A 16,619-nucleotide genomic window follows, 5' to 3' on the forward strand; every position below is an offset into this window, starting at 1 on the left:
TAATTCTCCTTTTAATATCTGAAGTATCTGCACTTCATGTCAACCCCTATCTCATATTCCTGACTTTGGTAATTTGTGTTTTCTCTCTTTCCTGATCAGTCTTTCCTGATTTGTCAATTTTATTAATTTCTTCAAAGAATGAGCTTTTGGTTTCATTAATTTTTAAAAATTATTTTGTTTTCTGTTTCATTGATTTAAGCTCTGATTTGTATAAATTTCATTTCTTTGGGTTTCACTTGCTCTTCCTTTTCTAGTATCTTAAGGCAGAAGCTGAGGCCATTAATTTGAAATCCTTCCTTTTTCTCCATATAGGCATTTAGTGCTACTTAATAGCCCTAAATACTGCTTTAGTGGCATGCCATAAATTGATACATTCATTTAGTTTAAGTGTGCTTGGCAATTTCCCTTTTGATTTCTTCTTTGACCCGTGTGGTATTTACAAGTATGCTATTTAGTTTCTAAATATTTGGAGATTGTCCAACGATCTTTTTATTATTAATTTCCAATTTAATTTAATTTTGGTCAGAGAACATACTTTGTGTGAGTCGAATCTTATAAATGTACCCAGTGTTTTTAAAAATGACTATTTACATGCATCGTTTAAGAAAACATTCTGTATGTACTATTTTGTGACCATTTTCACAAAACATTATATTATACAAATTTTCCTGTCTCAAGGGTGTTCTAAAACTTGACTTAAAGTAACTTAGTTTTTTTTTTGTAGAAATAATACATTTATGTGGTTCAGAAACCAAAACAATAAAAAAGAGTACACATTGAGAAATCTGTTTCATCCCTGTTTCCATTTACATTATTTGCCATATTATTAGTTTTAGGGGTATCTTTTCTGTATTTCTCTATGCAAATACAAGAAAAGCATGTATATATATATATATACTCTTATTCTAACATCTCTACACAAAAAATAAACAGCTTGACCTTTAATCATTGTATATGGATATGTTTCCATTTATTTAATATATTGTTGTGTTTTTCCAGTTTTAAAAAAATTGAATGGCTTCTCTATTCTGAGTACTGTGCTAGCCAATATTGTACTTCTCATTTAATTTGGATTACAGCTTTATTAAAGGATCAGACTCATCAGTCTACATTATAGATGAGTGGCTTTATATAAACTGAGGCTTTATATATATGCAGTGTTTTCTTTTGACACCTTCGGAGGACCTTATTGTATTATTTTTGTGTTCCTGGTGCTAAGCCTATATAGTAGATCCTTAACAAACATAGCTCTGTGAATGATTTCTTAGTTCAGTTAGCCCATGTGGCAAATGATGTGGACTTCAGTTCTAAACACACCATATGTTTTTTTCCCTTGACGTCCATTATATTAAGTACAGAATGATATGTGATAGGTGACACTTTAGTAAATGAACATGTACTTGCAGTGAGATTCATTGTGATTCTTTTGAAATCCCTCATTGTGATGTGGTAGGAGTGAATGCAGGGCAGTGTGGCAGGCTTGGGTTCAGATTCTTTCTGAACTATTTTGTAGGATGACTATGGTGAAAACAATGAAATGCCATGAGGAAGTACCTAACATAAGCTCTACTAGTCAGGGATGTGGTAAATGTTGGGTTCCTTTCTCCTTTATTTCTTCAGGGTGGGCTCTAGGTCCAGAAGGTTATTTGAATATAAACCCAGAAGCCCATTCATTATCACCGAGTCCACACTGTGCAGCCTGCTGTCTAGGATGCACACCAGGTAGAGGATTTTGCAGGTGAGGATAAGGCTTTAATATTCTTCCATTCGTGGTTCTCACTGGCTGAGGGGTTTGACATGGAGCTTTACCTGTAATCCTCATAATAGTCATACTTGATAAGTATTATTACTGCTCTTTTGAAAATAACAAAACTTAAGCCCGGAAGATTCAGAATTTTTGTCCAAGGACACTGATAAAGGACAGGATGAGAAATCGCAACTAGGTCTGTTTGGCTTCAAAGGCTTTTTTTTTTTTTCTCCTTATATTGTTGCCCCTTGGGATGCTTACAAAATATCACTAGTTTTAAAGGACTTACTATACTGAAACTAGAGCTATGTGTAATTTTCTGAAATTTTAATTTTAATCTTTACATGTATGACAAATTTAAGTCTGTGGAGGGAGAAAATTATAATTTGGATTCCTTTAATAGACTTATTTTAAAGCCCTTGAATATGCCTGGGCAAAAATAGTACACATTTTTTTTTTTGAAACAAGTATTGGCTAGGGATTGAATAAGGAATGTAGCCCAACATGAACCAGATGTTTTATTTTTATGTAGAGAAGGAAATGTTAGAATATAGGATCAAGCTCTCTGGTATTATTTTGACATCAGTTTATCATTATGTGGACTCCTGGAAGGTAGCATCTTGTGCCTGAAAACATTGAAGTCAGGGCTTTCTCGTGCACGCAGGGCTGTGTTTATATTAGGTTATGCATGGCAGTTTGGCAGTTTGTTTTGCAGATGTTCGTAATGTACAGTCTTACATCTTGTTTCTATTTCTGGAATGCTTTTAAGTATGACTCATGTTTTCTTGAGGCTATCCTAAAAATACAACTAGTTTCGAGCATTAATATAAAATACAACACAGACACCACACAGCAGTACATGATGCTTTCTCGCAGTAGTTTAATACAGTTTTCTGACAAATTAAATATTTTCTTTGACAAAAGAGACTAAACTAAAATATGACTAAGTAAAAATGGGAGTTTTTTTTTTTTTTTTAGAGAAACAGGTCCTCTCATATCATAGTGTAAACAACAAAATGAGTTGGGAATTTCAGTAAAAGGAGTAAAACATGGTATCACTGGCATCCTCAAAAACTAAGAAATAGAATTAATGGCCAGAAAAGCAAATCCATTAAATTCAGTGGAGCCCCATGAGGTGAACACTTCTGGGGAAAATCTTGGATCTGAAGAAAGAGCCTGTTAAAAAGATTTTGGAGGCCCAGTAGGACATAATGGCTAGAGTGCAAGCTTTGAACTCAAAAGCTTAGGTCTAAGTCTGGTTCATGCACATAGCAACTGTGGACAAATGCTAGCACCTCAAGAACTTTGGTTTTCGTGAAACGTAGGTAATGAATATTTAAAGAATGCTTATATGGCACTTACTATTACCAGACACTGTTGTAAGTGCCTAATTTAATCCTCGTAATAACCTTATAAATAAGTACATTTGTTATATCTGCTATACAGATGGAGAAACGGAGCACAGAGAATTGAAATAACTGATGAAGTTTTCATACCTAGTGGGCAGCAGAGTTGGGAATTGAACAGTTTGGCCCGATTCTGTATCCTGACATAGTATAGTCGGCTACCTCCTAGGGTTGTTGTGAGTCCTAAAAGAGATCCTGTATGAAAAATCATTTGTATTTTTACCTGGCCCATGAAAAAGATGGAATAAATTATTGCTATTCTTATGACTGTTTATTGGAAAAGGAAAAAATAAAGGAAAAGAAGAAGTCTTATTGAAAGTATAGCATAGACTACAAAGCCAGCTACAGGATTCAGAAGCTGCTTATACGTATTAAGAAACTTAGGTAGAATTGAAATGTGGTGATGAGAGCCTTAGATATCCTGACATCTAGCAGATCAATCTAAAGGTAAAATTTCTTCGCTACTGACTTGCCTCCCTGACAATTTCATCTTTCAGAAGCTAGGGGAAACTAAGAGGAACTCTTCCTCTGGGCTTAATTGTGACTTGTTAGAAATAATCCATTAGTGGTATGCAAGCAACAGAAACCTTGGGGAAAAAAAAAAAAACCTCAGACACTGTATTTCTCAACAAGGGTGCCATTGACATATTGGGCAGATGGGACTATCTTGGACATTGTATTTAACATCACTAAATGTCAGTAGTGTACCAGATTATCCCTCATCCGCCAAAGCTTTGCAACAACTAAAAGTACCCCCAGACATTTCCAGATGCCTTCTGGCAGGCATAGAGTGGTGGCAGTATTGTCCCTAGATGAGAACCACTGTTGAGTGCAAGAGTAAAGGAAGGGATTGCTGAGAATTGTCAGATGTGCTTTAGGCCAGTGGTTCTCAACACATGAGGATCATGCTGAGTGGAAGGACTCCTATGAGCATACTCAGGATTATACTCAGTTCCCACTTTAAATAACTCTATGCCTTTCTCTCCTACTTAAGTACATGGTATATGAACTGCTCTGTAATTATAGGTCTAATTGATTCTTCATGAGTTTGCTAAAAAAATATATATATTCTTAAGCCTCAGCACTTTAACTGACAACTTGTGAGGGGCACACCTCACATTTGATTAGGAACTGCTGCCTTCAGCTTTAAAAAAAAGTCTTAAAAATGTATATAGTTCCAAGGTCAAGGCATTCAAAATGGAATAGAACTAAATAGAACTAAATGGAGACTGTAATTATGAACAGTTACAAATAGTTATAAATAATAAACAGTGGGAGGAAGCTGAAGAGACCTACTTGGCTCTACTTTCTAGAACTTTGGAAATGGTCATATTTTAAAGAGTCAAGTCCAGGTAATGGAAGGTCAGGCACATTGCCAAAGCTAAATACAAAGGAGTGACACCAAACTGTAAGAACAGTGCAGAGAGAGCCTGTGGCCAAAGTAAGCTGAGATTTGTGAAAACATAAGGGAAAAAAAATCCCAAAAGTGTTTATGTTTTTAATTATATATTTGATATTGGCATAAGAAGAGGTAGTAGATCTGTGGGATAGGGAACATTGTGTAAGTTTATGATAGAGAAGTTAGAGCTTCTTAATTCTTATCTTGTGTCACCCTTACACAGCAAGCAGACTGACTCATCGTGAAATAAGGAGTAAACTATACATCACAAAGATGAATTTAGGCCTGAAGTAGGAAAGAAAAGAGTTTAAATGGACATTTGATAGTTGTAAATGAAGTTGAATCTCCAGTCCCAGGTGAATTGCTTCCATAGCATCCTGAAACTCCTTGGTAGATTCTCAGAGGTCTAGGTCTTAGAGCAATGTTTCTCAATCTGTTTTTCATCATTGCTCGTCTAAGGACATTTACCCCCCAATTGTCTTTTTCCAATCTCATGAAATGTTAGTACCGCAGATTTACTATCTATCTTTTACGTGCAGTATCCCTTTAGTGGGCAACAGACCATTGTAATATCTAAGAATTGTTTTCAACCCCTCTTCCAAGGACCAGTTTTTGCCCCCTTGGGGGTAATATGCTCCCTGTGCATGTTGTAGAGGATTCATAGCGATCAGGAGCGAAGTCAAGCACCTCCACTTAGGTGATGAGTCTCCTGATTTTCAGACATAGAGGCACTTGGTTTGGGGAAATTATAAGATGCTTTAGTGTGATCCCAGTGACATGACAAACCAACCAGGCTGCCCCCCAAACCTTGTTCTTGATCATTTCTCCATGATAAAGGAAATCGGAAATTTATCTTTATTTTTTCCAGTAGTTAAATGTTAGCTTTGTGGGCGGAGTAGGAGGTAGACTACACCTGTAAAGTTGTGCTGTTGGGGTTGGTGGGGGAAGCACAGCTTTAGCCTTGGCAAGTGTTCTTAGTTTGATCTTTGAATTCTTTTATGACCTCGCTGGGTGATTAAACAAAGTGTAAAAAATATGGAATATATTTAGTACATATAAAGGACTTTTAGGATATATGTATGTGTTTATGTGTAAAATGAAACACAATAGTAAAGGAAACACTATAACCCATATCCAATTTAGGAACTAGAATATTACCAAAAACCATTGAAGCTGTCCATGAGAATCTCTCTCATTCCCTGCCCAGGTATCCATTATCCTGAGTTTATCGTTCTCTTGCTTTTTTGCTTCTCAAGCACTGTTTTATTACATTGTATGGATTTCTAATGAATTCAGTTTGTTAGTTTATTGAGCATTATCAAAATAGTATCATGTGAGATTTATTCTGTGACTTAATTTTTTTCACTGAATACATTTTAAGAGTTAAACATATTATTGGAAGTAGTCGTAGTTCATTCTGTTTTTGTTGTTATGTAGTATTCATTTATGTGCATTTTACCCATTTCCAGTTTCCGGTTGTGTTTTTATTTTTTTAAGAATGAGTAAGTTTTCTTTTTCTTTGCTATATTTAGTTTTATTTTGAATAACATTCTGTGAGTATTCCATCTGTCTCCTGATGTATAAGGGCAAGAGTGTTTCTTAGATACCTAGGAATGCACTTCCTGGGTCACTGGGTGATTTACAAATGAGCAAACAGAAATTAATTATATTAATTCAAACATTTATAAAATGCTTAGGCAGAAGATGAGCCGATTGATGGGTGATTTAATAGTAGACTTAGAAGGGCATTGGAATGAGGTAGTCTTCTATTCCCGAGTTGGTGTAGAAGAATAGACTTGGAGATGTTAAGTCATTTAATCTTCTCATTGTGAAGTTTGGGAGATCTCACAACCTATTGCCTACTTAAGTTATAGTTTTCTTCAATTTTTAAGACTGTGGGAATCATTAATTGCGATGATTTGATCATGTCCCCTTATTAGAACAAAAGCATTAGACTATAAAATTGTGATAAAGTAATGATTCTAGTGCCTTATATCACCCTAGAAAGTCACTTTTATTTTTTTAGCGACACTTATAGGTGATCATTCAAATGTTCTTAAAGGCTTTTTAATGTGGGATTATGTGACTCTTTATGAGATCATAAACTTTGTCCTGTTTTAACATTGATAACAATGGTTTATTGTGAAGCAGTGTGAGAATTGACCAGGTGAGTGTGTGTGTGTATACATAGATAGATAAACTTTTTAAAATATAATATACTAAATGCACTGATTGCTTGGAGATTTATATTATAAGTAGTAGACTGATTTGCATTTCGTTTTATCTTTTTTTCCCCTTGAAGTTTCAGACTCTGTGGCTCAATCTGTAATTCAGCATCTAAGATGGATAATGCAGAAGGATCTTTTGGGACAAGATGTCTTTCTGATAGGACCTCCTGGGCCTCTTCGACGCTCTATTGCTATGCAGTACCTGGTGAGCACTCAATTCTTGGGGATTCCTAAGGGAACTGGGATCAGTGATGTTCTGAAATAAATTAAGAATTTACAAAAATATCCGGATTATTCATTCCTTGAAAAAAATTTTCATTTTGATGATCTGTTTAATAAAGAGTTTGGAATAAGTATTCTGGGAAGCAAATGTACATTTATCTTTCATAGCTTTAGGAAATTTTTGCCGCAACTAGAAAGTTCTCAACTTCTGATAGAAATACAAATTCAGGCAATGAGTGGCAGATAGGATCATAAACTCTGAGATTACAAAACAAAACTCAGTTTTATATTATTCAGGGAATATTCTTTTATCTGAGATCCACATTCTAAAAAGCCAAATAGTTCTCTTGACTTTTTGATGTTAAATGGTCTTTAAAGGAAGCCCATCGTTTGTAAAATATCTCTTATGTGTTACATGCTTTTTTCCCTTTAAATAGATGAGAAAACAAGTTTATTAAATGGCTCACTGAGCTTTATCCAGCTAGTAAATGATGGAGCTAGACTTCAGATCCTCTCTCTGACCTGTTATCCTCTTAAATGTTTGTAGTTCTCTGAGTACAGTTGTGAATTGAAATATTAAAATCTCAACACAGATTTTAAAAAATTGTACAGGACTTTTTTTCCTACTTTGCCAGCATTAATAAGCATTGTTCTATTGAGGGAGGAAGAATGCTATCAGATGAAGTTGTTCTGTCTGAAGATATTTTTTAGGATGAAGAGAAGAACTTTGTTTTCAGCTTTCCTCTTGTTACTTGATATTAAAGAATTGATTTCTGTGCTATTGAAATATGCTTTGTGTACTCTTTTATTTCAGTGGTAGATTTATTTTGGTACTTTTAAAATCATGTAGGGTGATGATGATAAAAATACAATGGGCAGATCAGAACTTAACTTCTTTGAGCCCACACCTTTCATATCTTTTATTTGTTCCTAGAACCGGCTTGTGAGGTATAATGGGTCATTGTAGTATTAGCCTTTTTTTTACTAATAAACAAGGCAAAAGTGGTTTGTCTACGAATGCCAAATCAGCTACTGAGAATCCACTCTACCTGGTTCATTACAACGACCACAATATCTCACTTTGATTTTGTTTCTGGCAAGACTGTGAAGCTTGTTAGGAATGTGGAATGAGAAAGGCTGGGAGATTACAGGAGTCTTGTTGGTTCAAAAATGCAATATAAGTCTGTAAGTGTGAAACCTGTATCTTTAAAAAAAAACCCCACAAACTTTAAATTATGAAACAGAGCTGAGGCAGCTTTAGGATGTGGAAATACACATAAGAAGGCTTACTAGCCTAAGCTTCCTTGCAAACCCTGCAAATGGGTACTGTTGCCATTAGATATAAGATCCTATGCTTAGTAATATCCAGAGTAGGTGAAGTCTTTACAGGCAGAGATTTTGGGGCAAGCCTGCTGAACCAATGAGAAATGAAGTAGAAATAATTTGATAGCTGTGTCTCTTTTATATTTAATTCATATAGAAGGAATTTTATAGATAGCCCCCAAAAACTCAACAGACCCCTGCTGTCTCCTCTATCTGCTGCTCCCAGTACTGTTGGTGAACTTGCTCAGACCATCCCTGGCAAGGAGCAGCAGGGGAGACTTTGGTGCTTGTCTGGCCTGAGGAAGAATCTCAGGAAGCTGTCAAGACTGAGGATAATATTCTCGGTGTGGCAGTTCAGGGTGTTACTCTGGTACGATTTAACAATAAGAGTATGTATGACTTTGTCAACCAGTTTTGACAGGGTTTTTCAGTGATCACATTCAACCAATCAGTGAAACAGACATAGTAGTACAAGCAATGTGTTCCCAAAGCAAGAAGGAGGTATTCACTAACAAGAGAAGTTGCTGCTTTAGTCTAAAAGTGTGCTTTCACAGGCAGTTCATTCTTATTTAGAAAAATATTGTTTGGTATCACCACATCTTCACCACTGTATGTGTGTTTTCTCTACTTAAAATGTTTTCTTCTTTCCATACGTACTTAAATTTATGGGTGCATGGGAACAGGCATATATTAGAAAAACAAAATGAAAATGATACTATATTTTTATCAACATCACATGGAGATAAGGCAGAGGAAAAAAAATCCTGTTGTATGGACTTACCCTCTTTTACCATGAATGGCATGCTCATTCAATTTTCTTCTTTATACATCAGTAAATTAATTTGTTCTTCCTGTTTAATAACAACATATTTATGCCTTATTCAGCTGGAGAGCATCATTGTTTTTAATTCAATATTGTAAAACCAAGGATAATGTTAAAAACTTTTTGTACATAATTGTCATGTGCAGGGCAAAATGACATTAGGGATGGATAAATTATTCCAAAAGAAATGAATTCTGGATGGTTTCCCCTTCAAACCAAAAGTGTTTGTTTTCTGTGAAAGGATTCTTTTCTCCGTCTCCTCCTTCCCTCCTTCTCTCATCCTTCTTCTTGCCCTTCCCGAACAGCTATGTTTGTTTTCCTTCCCTCTTCTGTTGCCCTTCCCATTGGTATTTACCCTGTGAACCACATATGGTTGGTAAACATTGGGTAATGGACTAAATTAATTTAGATGCCCTTTAAAAAAAAGGTGAACATTTACTTACTGAAATGACTATCATTTGTGGAAAAACTAAGTTGGCAAGTTATCACTCATGATATTTGAAAAGAATTCTCTAAAAGATACTAAGATTTGTAAGATCTGACTATGATTATTATTGCTTAAGAAGTAAATGATTGTTAAGTAGTAAACTATTGGATGCAGCAAACGTAGAGCTCTGAGGAGAGAGAGATACATGAATGTTTTCATTATTGCTCAATGTTTTGCATTTTTCTCAAAGCTAAGACTCAGAGGATTTTCATTCAGAATTAGACTTAAAATGTTCTTCTAGGGTAGTGACATTGTTGGATAACTGGCTCCAAAGCATATGTTGGGAATTTGATTTAATATTGGAACAATTTCACTCTCTGCTCTACAGGAGCTGACCAAAAGGGAAGTTGAATACATTGCCCTGTCAAGGGACACCACTGAAACCGATCTCAAACAGCGTCGAGAGATCCGAGGAGGCACAGCTTTTTACATTGATCAGGCAAGTTCTGATCACACTCCTACACTTGACTGTTTAGTCCAGGTCCATGCAAAATTGTTTTTTAAAGTAGAAAGAGATAGCTCATGTGATAGAGATAATGCATTGTGCTTTCTCTAGACAGATTTAATTTAGATTTTTGGTTTTCCTGTTCTTGGAAATGCCTTCTTCGTTTAGCACTAAATAAAAAACTGTAGATGAAATTAGTGGTTCTGAAATGTTACCTAAAGATCACTATGCTGATTTCTTAATTTTTAATTGCTTCCTAGTACTTGTACATAGAAATAAGAATTTTTAAAAAGGAATTAAGGAGATTTTAATACAGGAACTTCTCTAGCATATTTAGAAATTATTCTCAATCTAAAAGTCAAGTAGGTAAAGGTGTATTAAGCATAGTGAAATTAAATATATACTTCCAGGAACTACAGCTTTTGTTCGGGGGAGGTGCAGATTACCAACTAAGATAATATTTTATCATTTTATTTTATCAATATTATAATGAAGCTCGTTGAACATTGCTTCAGACATATAGCTTAAAATATTAAATATTGTTCTTCATTAGAAATACTTAATAAAGGACAGAGATCTTAAATCAGCAACTCATAGAGGAAAGATTTCAAATGTCCAAGAAATTCATGACAAGATGCTTTGCTTTCTCGTTTACAAAAATAAAGATTAAAACATTAATGAACTGTTGTTTTTCTTTCACCTCTCATATTAGCAAAAACTAAAGAATCTTCTAATGTCCAATGTTTTGTTTTTGTTTTTGTTTTTTAAAGATTTTATTTATTTATTTGACAGAGAGAGACACAGCGAGAGAGGGAACACAAGCAGGGGGAGCGGGAGAGGAGGAAGCAGGCTTCCCGCGGATCAGGGAGCCTGATGCAGGGCTCAATCCCAGGACCCTGGGATCATGACCTGAGCCAAAGGCAGATGCCCAACGACTGAGCCACCCAGGCGCCCCAATGGACAATTCATGTCCATTGTTGATGGGGAAGAAGGGATGAGGAAACAGCATTGCTGTTGATGCAATTTTGAAAGAAAATTTGGCAATATCTATCAAAAGAAAAGAAATTAAATATATTTGGACTCAGCAGTTATGTTTCTGGCAATTTTTCTTCCAAAGGTTATTCATGTAAAGCAAGCAAAGTTATGTGTGCAACAGTATTTATTGTAGCATTGTTTGATATCATATAAAGTTATAAGTGAAAACTGTAATCCTCTTTAGGAAGGGCGCCTGCGTGGCTCAGTTGGTTAAGCATCTGACTCTTGATTTCGGCTCAGGTCATGATCTCAGGATTGTGAGATCAAGCCCCGTGTTGGTGTCTGCGCTGCAGTCTGCTTGAGATTCTCTCTCTCCCCCTCTGCCTTTGGCCTTCTCCTTGTCTCTGGTTCTGTCTTTCTGTCTCTCTTTCCCTCTCTAAAAAAAATAATAACTTAGGAAGCTAGTTAAACTAGTTAAATAAAAAGCAGTAAGTAATGCAACATATTTTAAGAAAAAAGAAAAAGAAGAAGATAGCAGGAGAGGAAGAATGAAGGGGAGTAAGTCAGAGGGGGAGACGAACCAGGAGAGATGATGGACTCTGAAAAACAAACTGAGGTTTCTGGAGGGGAGGAGGGTGGGGGGATGGGTTAGCTTGGTGATGGGTATTGAGGAGGGCACATTCTGCATGGAGCACTGGGTGTTATGAACAAACAATGAATCATGGAACACTACACCAAAACAAATTATGTAATATATGGTGATTAACATAACAATAAAAAAATTTAAAAAAAAGCAATAAGGAGAATTCTCTATAGCCATTAAAAAGAATGTAGTTATAGGAAAGAAGTCCAGGATAAAGCATAAAAATGACACTGCAAGACAGCATATGTAATATGATCCTATTTGTGGTAAAAAGAAAAAAAGAAATATGTAAATGTTTGTGTATATGTTGGAAATTTCCAGAAGGATACACAAGGATCAATTAACAGAGCTTACCTCTGTGGAAGTGTGACCCAGCATCTGGGGTGGGGCAAGGAAAGAATTTTCATAGTCCTCTAAATTTGAAACTTCCTCATGAGCACACTATTACTTTATAATTAAAAGAGTATACATTTAACCCTTGAATAATAAGTGGGTTAGGATTGCTGACCCCTGAGCAGTCAAAAATCTGCATATAAATTTTGGTTCCCCCAAAACTTAACTACCAATAGCCTACTGTTGACTGGAAGCCTTACCAATAACAAACAGTTGATTACTGTATTTTGCATATTATATGTATTATATACTATATTCTTAACCTAAGCTAGAAAAAAGAAAATGTTATTAGGAGCATCACAAATAAAACACATTTATAGTACTGCACTATATTGAAAAAATATCTGCATATAAGTGGACCCATCCAGTTCAAATGTGTTATTCAAGGGTCAAGTTATTGTAAGTGTAAGAAACCACTGAGTGAAAGAATATTTGGAGACCAGGATATTCACATTATCTTATAGATTACTTATTAGTTACAAAAGCAAAAATGTACTTAAGATGGGGAGAGTTGGCAGTCACCACCTTAAAGGATGGTGATCACACTAAGCACCTTGTAATGAGAAAATCTGAGTTCACATTTCCAATTACAAAGGAATCCTTTGTGGATGAAACCCAGAAGTACATTTTAAAGAAATCTGTCTTTTCACATAATGCAAAGGTTCACTTTATACATTATTTCTAACTACACATGGGAAAAAAAGGTACCTTTACAACACCTGCTTCTTTTCTTTATCTAGTGAGGCCAAGAGTAAGGAGCTGGGGAGAGAGCGTAGAAAACTGAGACTACGGCCCAAGGAGTGGAGAGGAGATGGGAACTGATTGATTGATTGATTGACTGATTCATTCATTCATTTATTTAAAAGATTTTAATTAATTAGAGAGAGTGCACACGTGGGGGGGTGGAGAGGAAGAAGCAGACTCCCCGCTGAGCAAAGAGCCTGATGCAGGACTTGATCCCAGGACCCTGGGATCATGACCTGAGCTGGGAACAGACGCTTAACCGACTGAGCCACCCAGGCGCCCAGATGGGAATAGCTTTAATGATGCCAAAAGAACTGGCTGTTTGGTAGAGTGTGGATTTAAAAACATATTTTTTGAATGTATCTTATATCTGGATTGATTGTTACAATGCAAATAGTGAAGAAGAGAAAGTGGACTTTTATAATGTTTATCATTTTAAAGGCACCTTAAAACTTTGTATTTCTTGAAACATAAAGTAAATTATTCAGATTACACTGTGTAATATACTCTGCCTGCCATTCTAAAAAGCATATTTCTGGATGATACCAGTTTATAAAATATTTAAAGTACTATTATAAATGTATGGTAATACCTTATACTTCATGTTTTCTTGGCAAATTCTGCTTGTTAAGATGAACATCCATTATTTGGAATGTAATGCACAGACACCTTCCGAGCCTGTGATTGTGGCATAGGAACATTGGTCCTTTTCCTAAGTTACTTCAGACTATTTGTTGAGATTATATCTGATTTTCATATTTTTTCTTCTCTTAATATTCTTTATTATTTGTTCATAATCAGATCCTAACAGTTCCTTGCTTACACCCACGCAATCCTGTCATGACCAGAATAAAATCCAAACCCTTTAATACGGCCTACAATACTCTACAGGACCTGATATTGTCTACCTCAGCTCCTTTTCCTCTTTCCCTTGCTTTTCAGGCTCTTGCTACATGGCCTTGTTCTCTTAAAAATAGATCTAATGCTTTCCAGCCTCAGAGCCTTTGTATTTAATATTTCCTCTGTCTGGTACAAGCTTCTCCCAGATCTGTATAGTCCTGCCTCCTCATCATTCAGATTATAAATTCTCAGAATGTTTTAGTAATCACTGATGATGCCCACCCCCCCTTCCACATATACAGTGCTATCATATTATACAATGTGATCTTCAGAGTACCTATCACTATCTGAATTTACCTTATTATTTCTGTGTTTCCATGTTTAATTGTCTGCATTCCCTCTCAGAATGTAACTTCCTTGTTTATCTCTGGCACCTAAAAACTGTCTGGAAGATGATTGGCACTTACATTTGATGATAGATTTCTCCTTTGGATAATCAATCTTGTTAAAATTTTAAGTAAATTAAGAATAAATAGGTTCTGGATAAGACCAGGGGACCCTCCAGTGGAAAAGGTATTTATCTTTTTGACATCTATTTTGAGTCATCAGAATGAGTCATCCGAATGAGTAATTCCCGTCGGAATTCTAGATAGATGAAGTTGCCAATTGATTACCAGCTGGTCATATGTTTGTTAGATTGAAAGGTCTTTATTTTATTTGGAAATTTTTTTTATTTGTTTAATATTCTTAACCATAATAACAGAACAATAAGAATAATAAATATTCTTAATTTGGTGTCTGGGATCAAGGGAGAGGCAGTATCTTCATTTACCAGTAGGTGATGGCTCTAACCTAGGTGGGCCAACATAGGTGAAAAAAATGCTTGTGGCCATCTGGTGGGTGCTGGGAGAGAAAGTTCGGATTGTTCAGTGTGCCTGATGCAAGCATGTGACCGACGTTCAGGTAAGTACTAATTGACTTTTCAGCTGGAAACCTTGGCAAAACCCCCAATTCCGAGTTGAGGGTCATGACTATCACCCTCTTCACTTAGTTTCATGAAAGATTAAGGATGATTGATGATAAAGTGAGAGGTTAAACTGAACTGCTACTTCTGAAGGTTAGAATTAGGTTAGTAATTCTATAGTAGGGAATTTGTATTTTCTTTTAAAATAATGTTTATTTTTTTCTGATTAATATAAGTGCTTTTTATAGATATATGTGTTTATTAATATCATAAATGTTTTTTACAGATATGTGTGTGTGTATATATATACATATATATACACACACACTATATGTAGAGAGAATTTCTTAAATATTTATCAAAATGACTGCTCTCTGGGCGCCTGGGTGGCTCAGATGATTAAGCGTCTGCCTTCGGCTCAGGTCATGATCCCAGGGTCCTGGGATCGAGTCCCGCATCGGGCTCCCTGCTCCTTGGGAGCCTGCTTCTCCCTCTGCTTCTCTCTCTCTCTCTCTCTCTCCCCCTCTGTCTCTCATGAATGAATAAGTAAAATCTTTAAAAAAAATTAAAAAAAAACTGTGAAAAAGAAACCCTTTAAAAAAAAAATGACTGCTCTGTGTCAGGCACTGTCTAGGTGCGGTGAGCAAAAGAAACAGATGCCTGTCATCGTAGAGCTGTTTTTTTAAAATATTTTTTTAATTAATTTTTAGAGCACACACAAGTGGGTGCAGGGCGGTGGGGGGAGGAGCAGAGGAAGAGGGAGAGAGAGAATCTTAAGGCGGCTCCCTGCTCAGCACGGAGCCTTGCCTGAGCCTAACGCGGGGCTCAGTCTCACAACCCTGAGATCATGACTTGAGCTGAAACCAGGAGTCCTTTGCTTAACTGACTGAGCCATCCAGGCACCCCATAGAGCTTATGTTTTAATGGGGGAAAACAAAACCATAGTAAAAAAGTATAGTATAAAAAGTAAATGCTAAAGGGCATCGGGAAGAATATAAAAATTACTTTTATCTTCCCCTTTAAGATCGACAGTGTAAATATTTTCTATATTATTTTCTGTTCTGCCTATATGCATATCTACTTAATCATGTACAATAATTTTTGCAAAAACTATGTACCATGTATATGAAGTTTTATAGTCTGCTTTTTTAAAAACCTGATATTTTATCAGGAGCATCTTCCTATGACACTAGATATTCCTCAAAAATATAATTTTTAGTGTCCATGCAATATTTCATCAAATAGATGTGCTATTATTTATTTAACATTCCCATTTTATCCACATGCCCATGTTGTTGGTAATTTAGGTTCTTTCTAAATTTTCACTATTATAGATAAGGCTTTGATAAATATCACTGTACTTATATCTTGTAATCGCTGAGTATTTTGTACACTTGAATGCTAGAAGTATAATTATTCATCAGAAGGTCTAGATATTTTCAAAAATAATTCAAGAATAATGTATATTGTCAAATTGCTTTTCGGAAAGGGTGTTCTAACTCACGCTTTCATCAGTGCCCTATGCATGATTGCCTCATTGATTCTTGACAGCACTGGGTATTTCTTTGTATGTACTTTGCCAAAGTAATAGGCTTTAATTTGCATTAAAAAATTACTAAGCAGGCTGAATCTTTTTAATATGTTTATTGGCTGTTGCTCCTATAAGATATCAATGAAGTAAGTGGATATGGAAAAGGAGAAGGGTACTGATGAAGTAAGTTATAGCCTGTTAAGAAAGTGTTGAAATTTATACTGTGCTTGTATATGTAAATATTTGCCAAAACTTATCCACTTGTTCATGTAAAGGTAATTTAAGTATTTTTTATGCAGGTACCTTGCTAAGCGGATTACAGATTAAGCTTTTAAAAAAGAATTGGTTAAAGAAGAGAAATAAGAAAATTTATATGATTGGTATTTTGACACCCATGGAGACATAAGGAGAGTAAAAGATATTTTGCTACCATATTACCTTTCATTTGC

General features: G+C 35.5%; 1 protein-coding gene across 3 annotated transcripts in view; it reads left to right on the forward strand.

Moving 5' to 3' along the window:
• VWA8 (von Willebrand factor A domain containing 8) overlaps window positions 1–16,619 on the forward strand; it is a 338,064-nt gene that overhangs the window by 33,780 nt on the left and 287,665 nt on the right. For all 3 annotated transcript variants that reach the window (XR_003609736.2, XM_028105773.2, XM_028105791.2), the window contains exons 3-4: window positions 6,855–6,985; window positions 9,964–10,074. Coding sequence is in view for 2 of the 3 variants with exons in the window: in XM_028105773.2 (XP_027961574.2) it covers window positions 6,855–6,985; window positions 9,964–10,074 (242 nt within the window). In the remaining variant the exon portion in view is untranslated. The remainder of the gene's footprint in view (window positions 1–6,854; window positions 6,986–9,963; window positions 10,075–16,619) is intronic.

Source organism: Eumetopias jubatus, unplaced genomic scaffold (genome assembly GCF_037043125.1).
Source record: "Eumetopias jubatus isolate StellerSeaLion01/CBP00866 unplaced genomic scaffold, mEumJub1_p1.0 scaffold_3, whole genome shotgun sequence".
Taxonomy (NCBI): Eukaryota; Metazoa; Chordata; class Mammalia; order Carnivora; family Otariidae; genus Eumetopias; species Eumetopias jubatus.